The sequence below is a fragment of the Delphinapterus leucas genome, chromosome 15 (genome assembly GCF_059928025.1).
Source record: "Delphinapterus leucas isolate spDelLeu-1000000601 "Yukka" chromosome 15, BTC_Dleu_Yukka2, whole genome shotgun sequence".
NCBI lineage: Eukaryota > Metazoa > Chordata > Mammalia > Artiodactyla > Monodontidae > Delphinapterus > Delphinapterus leucas.
In genome coordinates, this window is record NC_143143.1 from 41140594 (window position 1) to 41160789 (window position 20196).

At 50.5% G+C, this 20196-nt stretch overlaps 1 protein-coding gene across 1 annotated transcript; it reads left to right on the top strand.

Moving 5' to 3' along the window:
• Positions 1 to 2330: 2330 nt before the first annotated feature.
• INSM1 (INSM transcriptional repressor 1) lies at positions 2331 to 3995 on the top strand. The gene has a single exon (XM_022594210.3). It carries the CDS (start codon positions 2394 to 2396, stop codon positions 3966 to 3968), a length of 1575 nt encoding a protein of 524 aa, XP_022449918.2. The 5' UTR covers positions 2331 to 2393; the 3' UTR covers positions 3969 to 3995.
• The last annotated feature ends 16201 nt before the right edge of the window (positions 3996 to 20196 follow it).

The following is a 20196-nucleotide window of genomic DNA, read 5'->3' on the forward strand; positions in this document are numbered from 1 at the left end:
AAATAAAATTGGCCAAAGCTGTCCCGGAATCCCCTTCCCACTTCTAATTTCATCAGCAGTATCAATCAGCGCTCAAAAGAGCAAGGAAATAACGTCAGTTACTTTTAGACTGAAAGATATATATAAATTTTAGATAAACTCGTTTTAGAATTTCTAACTTTTTTCAGGACTAGCATTCATCGTAGTTAGCATTTTTAAAACGATGAGAGTTTTCAAAATATATTCCATAATGTGTATTCTTCTCGTTTCAGTCTGTGAGTTAAAAAAGAAATTACAAACATAAAATCACCAAATGTTTTCCCCTTGATTAGTCAACTTGATTAACCCCTTGATTAACTAATTCTAACAACTGTCTCCATTACAACTTATTACTCATGTGGACTTTTTTTTTTTAATCTTTCATTTCCACGCCAGGGTATTTTCACAGGGAAAATCCAAAACAATGAAATACCTTCAGTGGAATCAGACGTAAGCAAAACTCAGCAAAGTCTGAGTGCACAGAGCTTTTCAGAAAAGTGTTCGTTTCCTTCTCTTTCAATAAAGTGACATCTTCACAACATATGACATTTTCTGTGGTTTTGCAATTTGTTCCCTAGTGATGGGCGATCAGGGCCACTACGCACTCTTGGGGTTCTGTCCTCATCCCCCGGAGATTCTGCCTTTTGTGTTTCCTTGGGGCAGGGCTGGGAAGAGGTTGGAGGCACAGGGCCCGGTCTGGGGTCCAATCGGGGTGGCGGGGCTGGGGGGTGGATTTTCACTGTTGTCTTTTCCTGGTGGCACCGGGGGGGGGCGGGGGGAGGCGGCCTGTCCTCTCCGAGGCCGCAGCCTGCCTCAGAGGACAGATTGCCCCTCTCTCCCCCCGGCCGGCAGCACGCGCCTCTTTTGAGTCCAGATTGGCCGCGACCGGCGCTCAATAGCGGGAGGTTAATTTCCTTCACAAAGGTGAAGGGGGCACGGCTCCGGGGGGCCCCGCGCCCAGACAGGCGGCCCCTTTATTCCGAGGCGCCTTGATTGGAGCCCTTGATTTAGCATCTGATGTCAACCGACAGACAAAATGCCCGCTCGGAATGAAAATGCATGAGGCCGTGCAAGGAGAGCGGAAACCAACTTCACTGGGGCGCACGCGGCTGGCCGCGCGTTTCGGGCTTTGGCCAAGTCCACCCGAATCAACCCGGCCCTGGGCGGCGCGGAGGCTCCGAGCAGCCTGGACCGGGCCCCTCCAACGATGCCAATCCCGGAGCCTCCGGGAACTTTAAAAAAAAAAAAAAAAAGTTCAGAAATTCAAGGTTTTTGGAACACAGCCCAGCCTGCCCCCTCCCCCATCCAGCGCTGTGTCTGCTGGCGATTGAAGAAGTGAGGTGCCAACTGTTTCTCAAACTCGATAGGAACCTTCCCGAGGCCCGAGAGTGCGCAGCGGCTGCGGACACAAACAGCGCCCTCAGCTGCTGCCAGAAGGCCAGACCCTCCACCCAAACTTGGAACTCCAGGGTCCCATTTTCGTTTAGACCCTGGGTCCCCCGGCCCATCAGTCCGAGGCCCGGGCGGGGCTCTGGGCGGCCCGGGCTTTGCAGCTATTTTCGATTCCGGATTATTTCCCAAACACCAGGAGGAGTTCCTGCGCCTCCCCCAACCCCACTCCCGCCCCGGCCGCCTAACTCAGATCTCCCCCGCGCCTGCTGCTGCCCACCGCCGCCCCTACCCAATCAGCGAGCACAACTTCCCCCTCCGCTTCGGCTCGCGGATTGAACCCTCCTGACATATTTGGGGCCATTCTTCTCCTTTGTTGCTATTTTGCTCGCGACCCGCGGGTAATCCCAGCGCGGGAGGGGGGCGAGCATTGTCGTGCTGATGGACGGGCCCATTTGGCGGCTCCGCGCCCCCGGGAGGAGAGACACAAAGCCCAGGCACGTGCGCCTCCCCATAGAGGAGCAGCCGACCGTGAAGGGAGGCGGGGCCGGGCGTGTGCCTGGGCCGGGCGGGGCGGTGGCGCCGGGCGGGGCGGCGGCGAGGCGCGCGCGGGGGCCCCGCGCCCTCAGGTACATCTGCCGCACCTACCGGGCGACCCCCGAGTCCCGGCCCCCTCTTGGCCGCCGCGTCGCCCTCCCAACCCGACCGGGCGGAGGAGCTGCGGACGCGCTGATTGGCTCTGGGGGAAGCGGGAGGCGAGAACAATGGCCCCCTCCCCCAGTTAAAAGGGAGCGGCTCCCGGGCCCGGGGACAGGGACGCGCGTGCAGGGCGCAGAGCCGGGCCGAGCCGCCGCAGGCGCCACGCGAGTCCCGCCGCCGTCGCCGCCGCGCCCGGGCCATGGGCCGGGGGCACTGAGGGCCGCCGGGGCCGAGCGCGAAGGTGGGACCGAGCCAGCGCCTCGCCCTCGCCCTCGCGCCGCGCCAACATGCCCCGCGGCTTTCTGGTGAAGCGCAGCAAGAAGTCCACGCCCGTGTCCTACCGGGTCCGCGGCGGCGAGGACGGCGACCGCGCGCTGCTGCTCTCGCCGGGCTGCGGGGGCGCCCGCGCCTCGCCCCCGGCGCCGAGCCCCGGGCCGGGCCCTCTGCCGCCGCCGCCCGCCGAGCGCGCCCATGCGACGCTCGCCGCCGCGCTCGCCTGCGCGCCGGGCCCGCCGCCACCCCCGCCGGGGCCGCGGGCCGCGCACTTCGGCAACCCCGAGGCCGCGCACCCCGCGCCGCTCTACAGCCCCACGCGGCCCGTGAGCCGCGAGCACGAGAAGCACAAGTACTTCGAGCGCAGCTTCAACCTCGGCTCGCCCGTTTCGGCCGAGTCCTTCCCCACGCCCGCCGCGCTGCTCGTTGGAGGCGGCGGCGGCGGCGGCGGCGGCGGGGCCAATGGCGCGGGCGGCGGCGGCACCTGCGGCGGCGGCGGCACCTGCGGCGGCGACCCGCTGCTCTTCGCGCCCGCCGAGCTCAAGATGGGCACGGCGTTCTCGGCAGGCGCCGAGGCGGCCCGCGGCCCGGGGCCCGGCCCCCCGCTACCCCCCGCCGCCTCCCTGCGGCCCCCAGGCAAGCGACCCGCGCCCCCCGCCGCCGCCGCCGCCGCCGCCGCCGAGCCGCCCGCCAAGGTAGCCAAAGCCCCAGGCGCCAAGAAGCCCAAAGCCATCCGCAAGCTGCACTTCGAGGACGAGGTGACCACGTCGCCCGTGCTGGGGCTCAAGATCAAGGAAGGCCCGGTGGAGGCGCCGCGGGGCCGCGCGGGGAGCGCGGCGCGGCCGCTGGGCGAGTTCATCTGCCAGCTCTGCAAGGAGGAGTACGCCGACCCGTTTGCGCTGGCGCAGCACAAGTGCTCGCGCATCGTGCGCGTGGAGTACCGCTGCCCCGAGTGCGCCAAGGTCTTCAGCTGCCCGGCCAACCTGGCCTCGCACCGCCGCTGGCACAAACCGCGGCCTGCGCCCGCCGCCGCCCGCGCGTCCGAGCCCGAAACCGCTGCCAGGGCTGAGGTGCGGGAGGCGACGGGCGGCGGCAGCGACCGCGACACGCCGAGCCCCGGCGGCGTGTCCGAGTCGGGCTCGGAGGACGGGCTCTACGAGTGCCACCACTGCGCCAAGAAGTTCCGCCGCCAGGCCTATCTGCGCAAGCACCTGCTGGCGCACCACCAGGCGCTGCAGGTCAAGGGCGCGCCGCCGGCGCCCCCCGCCGAGGACCTACTGGCCTTGTACCCCGGGCCCGACGAGAAGGCGCCCCAGGAGGCGGCCGGCGACGGCGAGGCGGCCGGCGTGCTGGGCCTGAGTGCGTCCGCCGAGTGCCACCTGTGCCCAGTGTGCGGGGAGACGTTCCCCAGCAAGGGCGCCCAGGAGCGCCACCTGCGCCTGCTGCACGCCGCCCAGGTGTTCCCCTGCAAGTACTGCCCGGCCACCTTCTACAGCTCGCCCGGCCTCACGCGGCACATCAACAAGTGCCACCCATCAGAGAACAGACAAGTGATCCTCCTGCAGGTGCCCGTGCGTCCGGCCTGCTAGAGCGCGCCCTCCACCCCGGCCCCCCGAACCGTGCCTTCGCTTGGAGACCCACGAAGAGAGCGCGCCCCGACCCCGCGTCCGCGCCGGGGGCACCCACCCCCGGTGAAAGTGTCGTCTCCGCTTCTCTCGGTGTAGCGTGACGGTAACCCCGATCCTCTCGTTGTGACTCCTTTTGGACCCCTCGCCCCCTTTGCGTTGTGTCCCCTTCCCCCCCATGGCGCAACAGGAGCCAATCTCTTTCTGTACAAGGGAGAAAAGCTGTACGCGTTTGTCTCGTGGTTGGAAGCCTCCCCTTGGAGGGGAGATGTTTTTCTTGCTAGTATTTTCTGTGTTCATGGTCTAGAAACGCGGTTTGCTCTCGCCTACCAATCTCTGCTCTCTATGTATGTAGCGTACGGGTTGTTTTGGGTGAATCTTGAGGAATAAATGCCTTTATATTTCACAGGCTGTAAATTGAACTTCCCACACGATTAGCTTTATTATGGCTTGTGAACTGCTGGAGTCTGGCTTTACCTTTTTGTATGTGAACAAATCAAATTGCTTAAAAAAGAGTTTTCTTTAGTCTAGCCACAAATGCCTTGAACTGTTGTCTGTTTGGGATTGTTTTTCGGGGGGAGGGAAGGGAGTTTTCAGAAGATGCTGTAGAAACTGCCTCAATATTTCACGTAAGACTTTTCGGTTTGATCATCTTTGTTGAGGTAGGACTATAATGAGTTCCCTCTAAATGTATATGTTGATTTATGAGTAATTGTTATTTATTCTTTATTTATTTATATTAATTATGAAGATTATGATATTATTTGATTGCAGATTTTTTTTTGGGTGCGCTTCCCCCCCCCCACCACTCTTGACATTTCACTGTGCATTTTAGAAGAGAGCCTTTTTCTAAAGGGATCTGTTAAAAGTTTTAACTTTTATACCTATCTGAGCGAATTACAGACAACCTACCATTTTATTCTGCTTGGAGCGCCCCCAGGGCCCTCGTACAAACGACAGCTCTTACTTTTAAATGCAATCTCTTTTCTACATACATTATTTTCTTAATTGTTAGCTATTTATAGAAGCTTCAATAGAACTGTTTCAACTGTATAACTATTTACTATTCAAATAAAATATTTTCAAAGTCAAAGGAAGGTGGACTTATTTCTGCATCACGTGGTTTCCACAAGGATTTAAAATAGAGCTTCCAATGATTTCTTATATGCGTGTCTATTGTTTATTAAGAAAACCCACCACCGTCACTAGGATCGTGGATTTTTAGAGCTGGGCCTGAGCTGCCAGATTCTACCCTTCTGGCACTTCAAGGGTATAGGCTCAAAACAGCTAAGCTGGAGCCAAAGGCTTGTTAGGGGTCCTTAGGAATGTACTGGAAGGTGGGGGTTAGAAGGGAAGGTGGGGGTTAGAAGGGAAGCTGTGCAAATCTTTTCCAGAGAAATCTAGATAAATGTCCACACAAACCTATCCTTTTAACCAAGGGGATATAAGAACACCGCTTTAATTTAGCAGATCCTTCATTTCCTGACAGTTTGGGGCTCAGTGTAACCGTAATTCCTCAAGTAAAATGGGTAATTTCTGATCCTTAAGTAACAACTAGGAGAAAGTAGAAACGATTTTATGGTCAGATTTTCAAAATAAGGGAAGCAGACCAATTCTCATTTGGATGCAAAAGAAGTTAAGCAACAGGGTTTGGGGTAAGGGCTCAGAAATAATTTTCCAATCAGGTAGCAGTCCATTTTGGGGGAAAAAACTGGAACACCATCTGTTTGGGGTATTAAATTTAATAACGGTAATTACACTGTTTTCCGTTATGTGTCACAAAGCTCTTTGAAGAACAATCCTGACACTCACCAGTTAATATTTTGAGTTGTTTTCCTCTGCCTTTGGAACACTTGATCACAGAGCCGAGCTAAACATCACAATTGTGCACGCCCTTCCCTTCCTGATGTGTGTTTGCTGCTTTTCTCCTGTGGCACACTAAATCTAAGATTTGCTCAGCAAAGGGATTTTAGAAATCTGTACAGTACGAGCTGCGTTTCCAGAACGTGTAGCTGGCGTGATGGTGGCAAGGGCAGTACGTGAGAAACTGGAAGGAAAATGTGACGAAAGCGATCGTTTCCAGATTTTGAACCTAAAGTTTTATGTGGGAAAGGGTTTACTAAAAGGCTCAGCTGTCAGGACAGTGGAGTATTCCTCCCTTTGTGAGGGTCTTGAAATAGACTCAGTAACAATGAAGGAGCAGCCAGCACAGGTAGGTTGCCTCCAGGACAAACTGCCCCTCCTCTTATTATTTTTATTATTTACCGGTTTGGAAAATACAAGAAGACAGAAGCTTGGTGCAGCACAACACGAAAGCATAGGGACAAAGCTGTGTTTGTAAAACATCCTGAAAAGTTGGAATGAAACAAAGAAAACTTCATATTTGTGGCCTGCTGATTGCTCCCTCTAAGCAATAATGTGAGACTTTTCAAAGGTTCTCTCTGAGTTACAGCTCACAATAAAAGACCCTGCATCCTGAGGGTCCGCGTATGCTCTATGCCAGTGAAAAGTATCCTTAGAAACCTGGTGGTTGGCCTGCAGGGATGTCGTCTTGGCATGTATGTTTGGCTTACTTTTTCTTGTCCAGAATCATAAATCATAAACCCTAATGTCCATCTTCATCATGGTCTATAAGATTTGGTTGTTTGCAAATGTGCTCTTTCATCCCCTGCGGAAATTTATTTCGATTGACCAAATACACCTTTTCTCAAAAAGAAACCAAAATTTCATTTATGTGAGATACTAAGTGAAACATATAGTGAAGGGAGCACATTGAAGGTGACTAAAAAGTATAGAAGAAATAGAAAACCTTGGTCAATTTCTTTCAAAGTAATGCAATGTGAGTCAGCAGAATATTCCACAGGAAAGAAATCAGATTCTCTCTCTCTTTTTTTCTCCCTCCCTGGATAATAAGTTCCCAAGAGCTCCTATTATAAAATATCAAGTGGAAATGCACCCACCTTCTTCACAAGTGTGCAAAGGATGCGGAGGACATTCCCCTGCATCTGAGGCTGCTCCAAACTTGGATGCCCACGGGTGGAAACCGGCCACGCGGGGGACGTTTTGCACAGAGTTCAGCCTGGGTAAGGGGGGCGGGGTCCGAGGCCTACCCTGGGGGGCGCTGTTCCTTCCGTGTAGCACCATCACTACAGGTGATCCCTGGGCCCTTTGGCTTCATTCTGGGAGCCCAGGTCACACGGTGGAGGCAGCTGCGCCAGGGTGACTCGTGACCACATGGAGCGAGGCTCAACCTGAACAGCTGTGCATGATGACAGCGTCGTGGTGCAGAGCAGAAGAAGGCTGGAGGCTGGCTGCACTCTGGCCCCTCGGTGGCACATGTAGGTATACTGGGGTGCCCTGCAGAGATCTGGGTGCACAAGGTTGGGCCGGGCAATGCCAGTCACCGGGCTCCTCTTGCCCAGCGTGTCTGCGCCCAGAGGCCACCGGTGAGGGGCCCAGTCCTCACGTGCCACCATTGTTCTGCAGGAGGCTCCCTGGGGCAGCCGTCTCCTTCCACCAGCCACCCCTCCATCTCCTTGGACTTCATTCCACAGCCATCCGCAACGTCTCCAAGACTAAGGAAGCAGAAGAATCTCTTAACAGTCCTATATGACATCATAGGAATTCTTCACCCACCAGATATCTTGTGGAAGGGAAAGGTCTAGAAGCAGCTTGGGCAACTCCAGGACTTCCTGCAGGCCTGTCTCCTCATCTCTAAATCAGAGGGAATGAGCTTCTGGGAGACACGGTGAGACACTGGAGAGGACTTCCTAGACAGTGAGAGGAAAGGCAGTCGGGACGCCAAAGGGAGCAGGTAGGAGAAAAGCTCCATCTGGGGAGTGTGTCCTATGGTGTTCAGGATTAGTTATAAACCCACTGGCCTGGGGCAGGCAGGCTTTGAGCAGAACTTGCTATCTTTTTGCAGGAGGGATGTTTTGGTCTTGTGGAGAAGTTTTCTGGCAAATAGACCCTAGTGTATGAGGTCAGATTGTCATCCGCACATACTGTGTGTGTGCCACTGATGTAGCCTGTTACAGGGCCAGGTTAAGTTACAGTCTTTTGGTGGCTAGGCTAGAGAAAGCTGTGTGTTTGGCAGTTAAAAGCCCATGCTGTGTGATTTAGAAAAGATCAAGCAAGGGACTGACTTGTAGAGAGAGACCCACGAGGTAGCGAAACACGCCAGAGTGAGAGGATCAACTGAACAGCACCAAGCAAGGATGTTGGTTCCATTGGACTGCCGAGGTGGGACCAAGGCATGGAGTACAATATGGCGGGTCCAGAGACACTTAGGATTCTAATCCTAAATCCTGGAAACATATAACCTGGAAGTAAGAGCCTGAGAATCCCATTGAGTGGAGAAAGAAGCAGCCTAGTCCTCTTCAAGTTATACATATCTTACTGGGAAGCTTAGTGTCTTTATGGCTAACTGCAGCATCAAACAACCCATACTCGTGGGGAAAGGCTGGGATATGCATCACTCCTGCATTGTAATACGGCGACCAGCTCTATCAGGCCCGTCAGCATCACAGAGAGCAGTTCGGATGTGAAGCCTGGTCACAGGACTCACAAGAATGTCCCCACCAAGTGGCCCTAGGAGAAAGAAGTGGTCCCAGACACCCAGATGAGAAGCCACCCTCTGAAGGGCTGCTCCTCGTCCGGGCACTTTCTCCCATCCCCCTGGCCCCTCAGTTGACCAAGGCTCCCTGGCGAGGCCAGGGACCTTGAGTCCACAGGAAGAAGGGGCCAGAGAAGAGAGCACCCACCTGCCCAAGGATTTCCAGGAAGGGGGAAATCTTTTTTCACCAGGAGCACTAGGGAACTCCTGAGGTTGCTAAGGAAACCTAAAGAATTTCCAGTGGATTCACCAGCATCCCCTTGCCTTGTGCAAACAACCAGCTACAGGTTTTGGTGTCATCAAGGCAATTTCCCACTCAAGAGGATTTTCTGAAGACAAATGCGTCCTGTTTCTCTGGACAGTTAGGAGGAACTGCAGGGGTAATTGCTACGAGCCAGACTGGATCTCGAAAGTGACCGAGCCTGATGGGAGGTATGACGGACCTTCCTGGTGAAGGGCAACTGATTTCTCAGGGTTGCGTGAGAGAAACACCTTGGCTCCCACGTTGACCACTCCCCGCTGGTTTTGGGGCATCATGAAGGCCTGATATGCTTCTTAGAATCACTGAACATTTTTGAGCATCTGATTTGAAGTCAGTTACCATATTTTCACCGACCCAAATACACATCCCTTCATCTCTTAAACCACAGCTGTCATCATTTGTCTGCGACACACTTTTTATTATTGTGGGCTTGTTCTATCGCATCTGGAAAGTGGAATGTTGAGGACAGGCATGCTTCCTCTGGCAGCATATATGGTGAGCAGATGGCTTGTGGGGTAAACGTGTTCATATTTGTCTTGTTTGAAGATTTCTAGACTGTATGGTCTTCCTGGTGGAATTTCCACCCAAAGCATCAATATCCATGTTTTTTTCTTCAGCTCATGGCACAAGCTCACACTCCTGAGATAAACTGGTCTTAGAATATTCTCCATATTGAAATGATACCTATACAGTGTTCACCACCAGTCAGAACGCATTCAAGAGCATGATTATGGAGATCCAGTGTTTGACACGTCATACTCACGCTGTGCATTTTCACCAACGTCTATAAGAAGCTTGTCCACACCATTTGCATTCATGGTTCACCTGTAGTGCCTCCCTTTCATCAGAACCCAGGTGTTCACTGTTCCCTCCACTTGGCTTAAACCAGCAGACCGAGCGTTGCCCCAGGGGAAACAGTAATGGCAGAAACGTCCCCCTGAATCCACCCCTCTCCTCCTTCACTCATCAAAGAAGGCCCTTGTATTTGAAGACAACATCTGCACCATCTGTTGTTCAGGATAGGAGCCTTGATGCAATGCCCCTTCTCAAACATCACAGCCAGGTGACGGTCACACCTGATGGTGACGGGATGGACCAAGTGAGCCAGGAGGTTATTGTCTGTGGGATCTGATAGGAGACAGAGGAGGCGTTAGGGCACGGAAGGCTTCACAGGACGCATTTCTATGGGAGAAAGAAAATTAGGCTAGAATTTCCTCTGAACACAAAGGACAGAAAAGCCTGGGGAACTTGGGCTGAAACACACGTGTACAATATTGTTGTTGAAAAGCTCGTAACACCAATGGATGGCCATTCTTTTCTACTGCGATCTGTCCTACTGTATTATGTAAGATGAGTCTTCACCATTTCAGAATACAGCTACAAAGGGGTTATTATTAGGTGATAGGCAGAAACCTACAGGAATAAGGTACATGACAATGATGTAATTGAGAACTGTCAGGCATAAAAGGAGATGGACAAATCGCCTTCTCTGGGTGTCTAAATCTGAACAGAATCATCTTAGAGCTCATCAGATATTTTACACCACAAAGGAACATACTCTTTTTTCACTCATCTCTTGAAAAGAAGACCTTTATTGATCCTTTAAACACTATTATTATCCTTGATATCTTCTTGAAGGTTTTCGCATGAAAATTTTAAATCATTTTAGTGAAACACTTATTACATAATTAAGATTTCAGATTTGCATACCCAAAACTTTTTGCTCTGTTAACCACAGAGAAAATCATGAACTTTCCCCTTTGTATTTTCAAAATGTGATCATCGATATTAAAGAGAACCCAAAATATAATTAACCGCATATTATACCATCTGGCCTTCTTTGTTGCAGCAACTGTGATTTTATCTTCTAAGTTTATACTGAGAATCCAGAATTATTGCCACCATTGCAGTATTTCACCATCTCTATCATTGTAACAGAAAAGGCTAAACCAGAGGTTGGCAAATTAAGGCCCATGGCCAAATCTAGCCCTGAGCCTGATTTTGTAAATAAAGTTTTATTGGAGCATAGCCACGCGCATTTACTTACTGTCTATGGCTACTTTCATACCGAAGTGGCAGAATTTAGTCATGAACGTAGAAATTATATGGCCCACAAAACCTAAAATATTTATTATTGGGCCCTTTATAGAAAAAGTTTACCGAGCCTCAGGGCTAGACAATAAAATCGTGTGGTTTTATAGATCAGGCAGATTTAAAGAAAATATTGTATAGATCGCCCACATTCCTGCCCTTGATGAGATGGAAACTTGGTCCTTAGGAAAACCTGTGCTTTTCTCAGTTGTGTGTTGAGTGCCACGAACTCCAGGACTCAGCACACATACTCCTGAAAATTGCAAAACTGAGTCCTACGGATTTTCACAGGTGTTACCTTCTCAGGCACCACTTTAAAAGCCCTGATCATTTAAATGAGAACGTTAGCTAGGTAGGAAGCTGCTTCCAAATGGTGTTATTCATGCTGTTTGTCATGTCAACTGCAGCGGCTCACAGAAATCTAAATGGAAGAAGCAGCGTCTCCTGGTTTGAACGTTGTTTTCTTCACTGCAACAGTGGCTGCATTTACCAAGCGAAATCGCAACTGTTCAGCTGAATCGTAAGAGATTGCCATTTTTATAGGTAAAATGAAAAGTTTAATATCAACAAGTTTGCATGGTTCTACCTAACCTTTCGAGAACTTTTGGTAACTATTAGCTTAACAGTTGAATTAAAGAGAAGACAACTTTAATTCAGCATTGATCAGTTTTAAAATAATATGAATTCAAAAGCAACAAGCACCTTTCTGACATCTCCCGACCTCATTCAATTGTGCAAATATTTGAGCATTGGGGGCATGTAGATCAATGTCCAGCAGGGAGAAGTCAGCTCTGATTTGAAGTTTCCAACCTAGAATGTAAATTGGTGCAGCCACTGTGGAAACAGTACGGAGGTTCCTCAGAAAACTAAAAATAGAATTAACATAAGATCCAGCAATCCCACTCCTGGGCATATATCTGGACAAAACTATAATTCAAAAAGATACACGCACCCCTATGTCCATAGCAGCACTATTCACAATAGCCAAGACATGAAAACAACCTAAATGTCCATCAACAGATGAATGGAAAAAAAGATGTACAGTAATGGAATATTACTCAGCCATAAAAAAGTACAAACTAATGCCATTTGCAGCAACATGGATGGACCTGGAGATTATCATACTCAGTGAAGTAAGTCAGAAAAAGAAAGACAAATACTGTACAATATCACTTATATGTGGAATCTAAAGTCTGACCCAAATGAACCTATCTACAAAACAGAAACAGACTCACAGACATAGAGAATAGACTTGTGTTTGCCGAAGGGTGGGGGCAGGCAGGGATGGAGTGTGAGTTTGGGATGAGCAGATGCAAAACTAGTACATATAAGATGGATAAACAACAAGGTCCTACTGTATAGAGCACAGGAAACTGTGTTCAATATCCCGTGATAAACCATAATGGAAAAGAATATATTTTAAAAGTATGCATAAATATGTATAACTGAATCACTTTGCTGTACAGCAGTAATTAACACAATATTGTAAATCAGCTATACTTCAATTTAAAAAAATTTAAAAAAGAAGTTCCCAGTCTCTTCTTGAAATTTTTTCTAGGGCAGGTTTCTGACCCAGTCTCACAAGTGAGTCAATTATGGTAACAATAGTGGAGAACTTGTACTTTCCTAGCATGTATTTTTCAGAGCCTTGTTACTCAAAGTGTGGGCCACCAACCTGTAGCATCTGTATCCCTGGGGGTTGGTTAGAAATGCAGAATTGCAGACTGCACTGCAGACCTACCAGATGAGAAGGATCTGCATTTTCACAGGATCCCCGGGGGCCTGTGTGCCTGCTGGTGTTTCATGTGCGCTGGTGGAGTTTGGGGGTCTCCATCACACACAGAGTGTTCCCAGCTCTTGCCACCAACAGGAAGTTTGGCCTGAGAAGAGTTGACGGCTTGAAGTCTTAACCAGAGGCCACTAACCCTGACTAATGATGGATTGATTTGTAACAATCCTATCAGTGAAAAGTCATTGAGCCCTTATCACTGACATGAATTACTCGCTGATTTCTCACAATTACTCTGTGAGGCTGTATTGATGGGGAAACGGAAGGCCCTAAGAGGTGACATGACCAGGAAGTGGGGAAATTTAGTCGCTAGCAAGGACACTGGTTTATAGAGATAAACCCTCGGGGGTAGAGAGGTGGGGGCAGATGTGCCCCTGTGGGAGAATTCAACTGGAGAGTAAAATGCAAGAGTTTTGACTCCACCTCCTTGTCAAGGGGCTACCTAGGCATGGAGCGTGATGTGACAGCATAAGGACATATATGGTTCTAATCCCAAATCGTGGGAACAACGGATTTGTGTTTTGGCAATCTGACTCCAAAATAGTAGCCTGAAAATTCCACCCGGTGAGAGGGAGAGAGAGAAGCCGAGTATGTCATCCTTTCAAGTCACCTCCTATCTTGTCCATTGGAGAAATTGCTGATTTCTATACTGCCCAACCTGCGAGCTCAAATCACTGACACTCCTGAGACACAGGTTAAGGTAGCCCTCCCTCCACGACAGTAACTAAGGCTATCACGCTGGCATGATCGCAGTACCAAATTCGCAGATTCTGGGCCATTTTCACTTTGCTTTAACGTGCTCCAGGTGCAAACCCTAATGAGTCCCTTGTGAAGGATGGAGTCTGAAGCCGCACCACAGCGAAGACATCACCCAGCGCCAGCACGCCCCAGCCGCCTCCACTCCGGCTCTAAAAGCACTTGGTTGTGGAAACCACTTACTAGTTGACACCTGCAGGCAAGTTAACAGGCCAGCCCAGAACCATGGCAACCGGCAAGAGCGAGAGAAGGAAAAATCCCTGAGCCCAGGGCGCCAGGCATCCCTGCTCAGCCTCAAGCCAGGGTGATGCCCAGGCTGGGGAAAGAGGGGCCAGTCCAACCCCGAATCTGAGACTCACAGTTGAGTCACCGTGAAGTGGCGGATTCTGATCTCACTAGCAGGCCCCTGCTTTGACCCTTGTTTCTCGGAGGTGGCCGTGGGGAAGGCCCAGCACCCTGGTGTGAGCTGCAGTGGGACTTGTCTGGGAGGGTGATTTGGGTGTTGTTCCTGGCTGTTTTAGCCCCAAAGTCTGATCGTGCAGCCCCCCCGGCACAGTCTGTGAGATAGTCAAGAGCCCTGAGTAAATTATTTCCTTCAGCTGGCCAGGGTGCATCTGGCCCTCTGCATCCAAGTACCGCCCACGCTGCTGTGGAGATTGTGTTATTCAGGTCAAGTGCTGGTGAGAACTTGCTCATGATCATTGTTATTAGAAGTTCTTTGATCTCCATCAGCCCCATCCGCTGGATGGGAGAGAATACTGATTTAAAATTGTATAGAATGTTAATGCCCGCTGATGTAGGTTTTAAAAATATTTCTGCAAACTTTTTTTTTTTTTTTTTTGCGGTACGCGGGCCTCTCACTGTTGTGGCCTCTCCCGTTGCGGAGCACAGGCTCCGGACGCGCAGGCTCAGCGGCCATGGCTCACGGGCCCAGCCGCTCCGTGGTATGTGGGATCTTCCCGGACCGGGGCACAAACCCATGTCCCCTGCATCGGCAGGCGGACTCTCAACCACTGCGCCACCAGGGAAGCCCTCTGCAAACTCTTTGATGCACCTTCCACTGAGAGGTGAGTCTGGGTCCCTCCCTTGAAGCTGAGTAGACCTTTGTGACTGCTTCCTTGAATCAAATGCAGTGGGAATGACACTGTGTGACTCTGAGACCAGGATACGAAAGGGCAACAGCTTCTCCCTGGGGAGCCCTTGGTGCTCACAGACTCCAAGGCATGGGGAAGCCCAAGCTGCACACAGAGGCCACACGCAGGTGCTGGGCTGACAGCGCGAGATGAGATCCCAGTCAACAGCCAGGATCGACCCCAGACACACAGGGAGGAGGTGAGCCCCTGACTCTGGTCCCTCCATCGCCTGGGAACACCTGCGTGAGAAAGCCCAGGGCAGAGCAGCCCAGCTGGGCACCATCACCCCAGAACCATGAGAGAGGAATAAAGTGAGTGTTGTTTGAAGCCACTAAGTTTTAAGGTGATGCGTTGTGTAGCAGCAGAGAACTGGAATACACCTTTCATTTTTAGAGCATCGTCTGGTTTCCAGGTGCTTGAATGTGTTGTTTCTATTCGGTCTTCACATCAACTCTGTATGGAAAGTATTCAGATTCACTAACCTGGACGTGAGGAAGATGCTCGTGAATGTTGAATGCCTTGCCCTACATCACAAGGCTCGTCATCTGAGACGCAGGGGGACCAGAACCTCGGTCTCTGGCTCCCTGGTCCCGCAGTCTCCCTGTGCAGTGATGTGGTCAGGGTCCAGAGGAGTGGGGCTACCATCATCTCACCCATCGCACCATGTAAAGCACCATCAGAATGTGTCCTATGTACGCGCCTTCTGTACATTAGCATCTTGCAAACGCCCACTAGGTCGATGTCCCAGTCACTACAATGGTGGAACAAGTCACCCCAAAACTTAGTGGCTTAGAACAACAATAGTCATTTATTATATTTCATTGTTTCAGTGGGTCAGGAATTCAGAAGCAGCCCGGCTGGGTGGTTCTGGCTTGGGGTCCCTCAGGAAGTTACCATTAGATGTCGCCCGGGGCTGTAGTCAAGTGAGGGCTCGATGGACTGGAGGGTTCGCTTCCAGAATGGCCACCTTCCACGGTTGTCGGTCTCCCCAGCACTGCCCGAGTGTCCTCCCCTCACCGTGCCTTTCTCCAGAGTAAGCCATCCAAGGGGCCAAGGTGGAAGCTGCAATATTTTATGATCTGAACTTGGGAGACTCACACCATCACTTGTACTGTGTTCTCTTGGTCCCACTGGTCCACTCTGAATCAGTGTGGGAGGGACCACACAGGGTGTGATCACTAGCGGTGATGATCCCTGGGGCCATCTTTGAGGCTGGCCACCATGGTCAGTATTATTACCCTAATTCACAGGTGAGGAAACAAGAGTCAGAATGGTTGGGATTCAAGGGCTCGAGGTCACACAGGGAGCATGCAGCAGGAATTTGAAGGCAGTGCTATCTGACTCCCAGGCTTGTGTTCCTCTCCATCTACAATAAAAGGTGAATTCATGGTGTGTTTTGATGCATATATGTTAGTATTTTCAGAAACATCTTCAAAGTCAGGAAATTCCTTGGAGCGCCATCATGGAAGGAAACATGGGGCGTGTGGGGGGCAGTAAGCCGAAGGGAGGCCTCACTTTCTTTAGTCAATAAAGGCCTCATTTTATCGCGGCTGAAATCCTGCCTTTTACCTGGGTGCCCCCGTTAAAACAACGTTTCCTTTTCTTAAGCAGGTGGGTAACTTAATGAGTTCCCTCCTGCAAACATGGGAAGACCCTGGTCTCCGCTTCGCTTTTTTATAGACCCCCAAAGCTGACGTTACAGAATTCTAAAATGACCAAATAGTCTATTAGGGCTAAAATTACGTCTACTGTCTTTGATAATCTTAATATTTTGCATACCTTACATTTTTTACTTGAAAAAATAGTGAACACTAAGAGCTAAATATGAAAAAGTATGTTTTGCTACAAACTTAATTACATAAAAGCTCATAAAAACTGAGAAGAAAAACATAAAAAATTGCAACAGATTAATAGAAGTAAATGCACAATTCACAAATATGGACCTATAGTTAGTAAAGAAACGTGAGAAAATATTTAGCTCCACTAAAAATCAACAGGAAGCTAAAGATAAAATAATTTTATAAAATTCACAAAGAAATTACATCTACCTTCTGCCTCAGTAATTTCACATTTGGGAATTTAACTCACAGAAATAAAAGCAGTGGCTCTATGTTAACTGTAAGGTGAGATGGTGTTGATCACAGGTGCGCTTGTTATAACAAACATTGGAGACCACCCACATGTCCACAGATGGTTGAGTAAAGAAAGGTGTGTCTACACTAAGGAATAATATGCAACTATTTGTTCTTAATTAATTATTATTATTATTATTTTGGCTGCATTGGGTCTTCACTGCTGCGTGGGCTTTGTTGCAGCGAGCGGGGGCTACTCTTCGTTGCGGTGCGCGGGCTTCTCATTGTGGTGGCTTCTCTTGTTGCGGAGCACGGGCGCTAGGCACGTGGGCTTCAGTAGCTGTGGCATGCGGGCTTCAGTAGTTGTGGCACACGGGCCCAGTAGTTGTGGCTTGTGGGCTCTAGAGTGCAGGCTCAGTAGTTGTGGCGCACAGGCTGAGTTGCTCCGTGGCATGTGGGATCTTCCCGGACCAGGGCTCGAACGTGTGTCCCCTGCAGTGGCAGGCAGATTCTTAACCACTGCTCCACCAGGAAAGTCCCGCAACTATTAAAAGGATAAATTAAGGGAGGGGTGCCCATGACATATTGCAAAGCTTAAAGAGAAAGCTACAGAATGATGTGTGTTGTCAAATGCTATTTCGGTAAGAAAGGAAAGCCTGTGTCTTTGCGTTAATCTGCAGAGAATCTGTTTACTGATCGGGGGTTTGACGGGCGGCGGGCAGATGTCTAGTTTTAGAAGGAAAAAAGTATAGAACCCACGGTGTAAAGTACAAATCTATACTTCGGCTATTTCATTAAAATCTCAGCGCTGATCAGTAATCAATCTTCCTTGATTAAGAGAAGCCACCGTTTTGCGTTTTCTTCCCGGCACTGCCCTCTCTTTCAGGGGTTAAACAGCGGCAGACCTTCCTTTTCCCGGTGCCTAAAATGAAAATGCCACAACTTCCCTGGAGGAAGGGGATGGACGTAGCTGTTTCCAGTGGCCCATAATCAGCCATCCACATGGAGGACAAGACGAGGTGACAGTTTTTAAAGGGAGGGGGAGGTGATGCCATTCACGTGCCACCCTCGCTGGTTCCAAGTGTTGGGGGCGCGTGGCGGGGGGAGGGCTTTGCTGCGGGTGCTCTGCCTGCTGGGAGGGAGGGAGGCCTGCTGGGAGCCCCTCTGCCTGCACTTAGCCCAGCGGCCTTTTCTGAGGGAATATTGATCACAAGTGCTCACCTCTGCCATCGGAGCAGCAGAGGGCAGTCCCCGAGTATTCATGGAAAAAAGCTTTTCTTTGCCAGGCTCTATTCCGAAGCCAGAAAGATCCTTTCAGGAGCTCTAATAGCAAGCCCCTGCCCACTTCACACCCGCCCAAGAGCCACACTCCAATTTTCAGGCCCCCAGGACCCCGCTTCAAGGCGGAAGCTGGTGAGCGTGACCTCTTTATAGAAAAGATTCTCCGTCAAACCCAACACGTGTCTTGCTAAAGGGTGAGGTGGGACATGTAAGTGGAAGATTGAAAATTACACCGGGACGCACAGGGAACTGTATTCTTGTCCCAGACAGAATTTATTCATTTTTTTCTTTATTTCCTCAAATAATGTTAAAAATAGAACTTTGATCACATAGACAATGTCATCTGATATTTGTGGTGGGAATATTTTGGTTTGAATGTTTTAAAAAAGAATCTAGTCAGTGTTTTTATATCTGACACGGTCCAGAAGGGAGGCTGCTGAGAATTCCTAATTTTTCTTTTCTTTTTTTTTCTTGGCCGCAACGTGCAGCTTGTGGGATCTTAGTTCCCCGACCAGGGATCGAACTTGCGCCCTCGGCAGTGAAAGCACAGGGTCCTAACCACTGGACCGCCAGGGAGAATTCCTAATTTCTCCCTTGTTCTGTAAGAGGCAGAATCTTCCAGACAAATATTTCTTACCATGACAGCTGGTTATAAATTCTCACCCCTTTCATCTCATCCAATTTAACATAGGCTAGTGGAGACTTAGGTAGCAGAAGTATTTTTCAATTAAAATGTTCACGACAAAAAGGAAGTAATCTCCAATTCCAGAAAATTCTTTAATATTACTCAAAGTATCATTTCAGATGCTTTTGTTGCTGTTGTTGGATTGTAGTGGAGGGCGAGTTGGAGAGCATTTGATTTGGGGAAGAGAGTATTCCTATGATTATAGATGCCCCTGACTCCCTGGGGTGTCAGCTGGCCATGCTTTGTTATCTGGGGCAGGAGGTGTGGCTGGAGCTGAGTACAAAGAACCTCTGATGTAGGTCGTGGGAGCAGGCTTCTTTCCACTGCACTCGAGGGCCACCCTAAGGGTATGTGAGGCCATTGATGTGTCTTTCCCTCCTTTCCCTTGAACTCCTGAACATAGAACTTTTTTCAGGAGACATTGAACAGAAAATTTTGGCCAAACTTCCTCAAGTGCTCAATGACTCTGAGGATATGTGTGTGCAGAGAGCAGAGGGTCCTTCCAGAGGGTGGCAAGCCTGCCCAGGCATCACCGCCACCAAGCTTGGGAAGCCTGCTCTCGTGCCGGTTCTTTGCCAGAAGCCCACTGTTCAGATCTGAAGATGTGAGCAAATTCATCTTTCCAGAGAGGTACCATCCAGCAGTTCCTGGGGCCCCAGAGAAAGGCCAGGCCCAGCGTCCTCTGCCCACAGGGAGGGTCTCCCAGGAAACAAGTTCCCTGGTCTTCGTTGGGCCTGGTCTGCGTGAGGACTGCCAGGTGGCTTCAGACTTGGTCTCAGGGAAACGTGCCTGGTGGCTGAAAGGAACACGAAGCTACATTTTCACGAAGCCGAAAGGAACGCGTTCACTGGTTAAGAACGGTGCCTGCTGCCGAGGTAAGTGTCATCAAGAAATGGGGCCCCTGCCTGGAGCCCCACTTTCCAGCTGCGGGGCTCCAGGGAGCCTGGGTTTCAACAGCTGTAGAAGGAGGTGGTAGGAGTGGAGGGATGGCCCTTCCGACTAGACAGTTGGGCCTCGGTGAGCTGGGTGCATCAGAGTACGTCCACTGGGCTCCACATTCATGACTTCCACTTTTTGATTTGAAAAATGAAAGGCAATTAAAACCATTGCCATCTATAGAAAGAAGGTGAATGATAATAGTTCCCCTTGACATAAACTGTTTAACAAATCAAGTGGCCCCGATTTAGTTTACACACAGACACAGGACCATAGCACTACCTCAGAGGTGTACAGAAGTGGACAAACATCTGCATCTAGAGAGGAGAGCGGGTGCTGCCCTGAGGCAGCCCTCCCGGTCTCCCCAGTGCCTCACACTCCCGGCCCCTCCAGGATGCACATGCGGGAGGGACTGCGGGTGAGGGCTGCTCGATGGGGCTGGTCCAAGCGCCTCAACCCCAATCCTTCTGCAGCTCAGAATGCTAGGGAGGCTTGAAAGAAACAGACGATGGGTCTCTACCGAGACCTCATGATGGGAATCTAGGTGGGGGGTTGGGTAGGACTCAGTATCT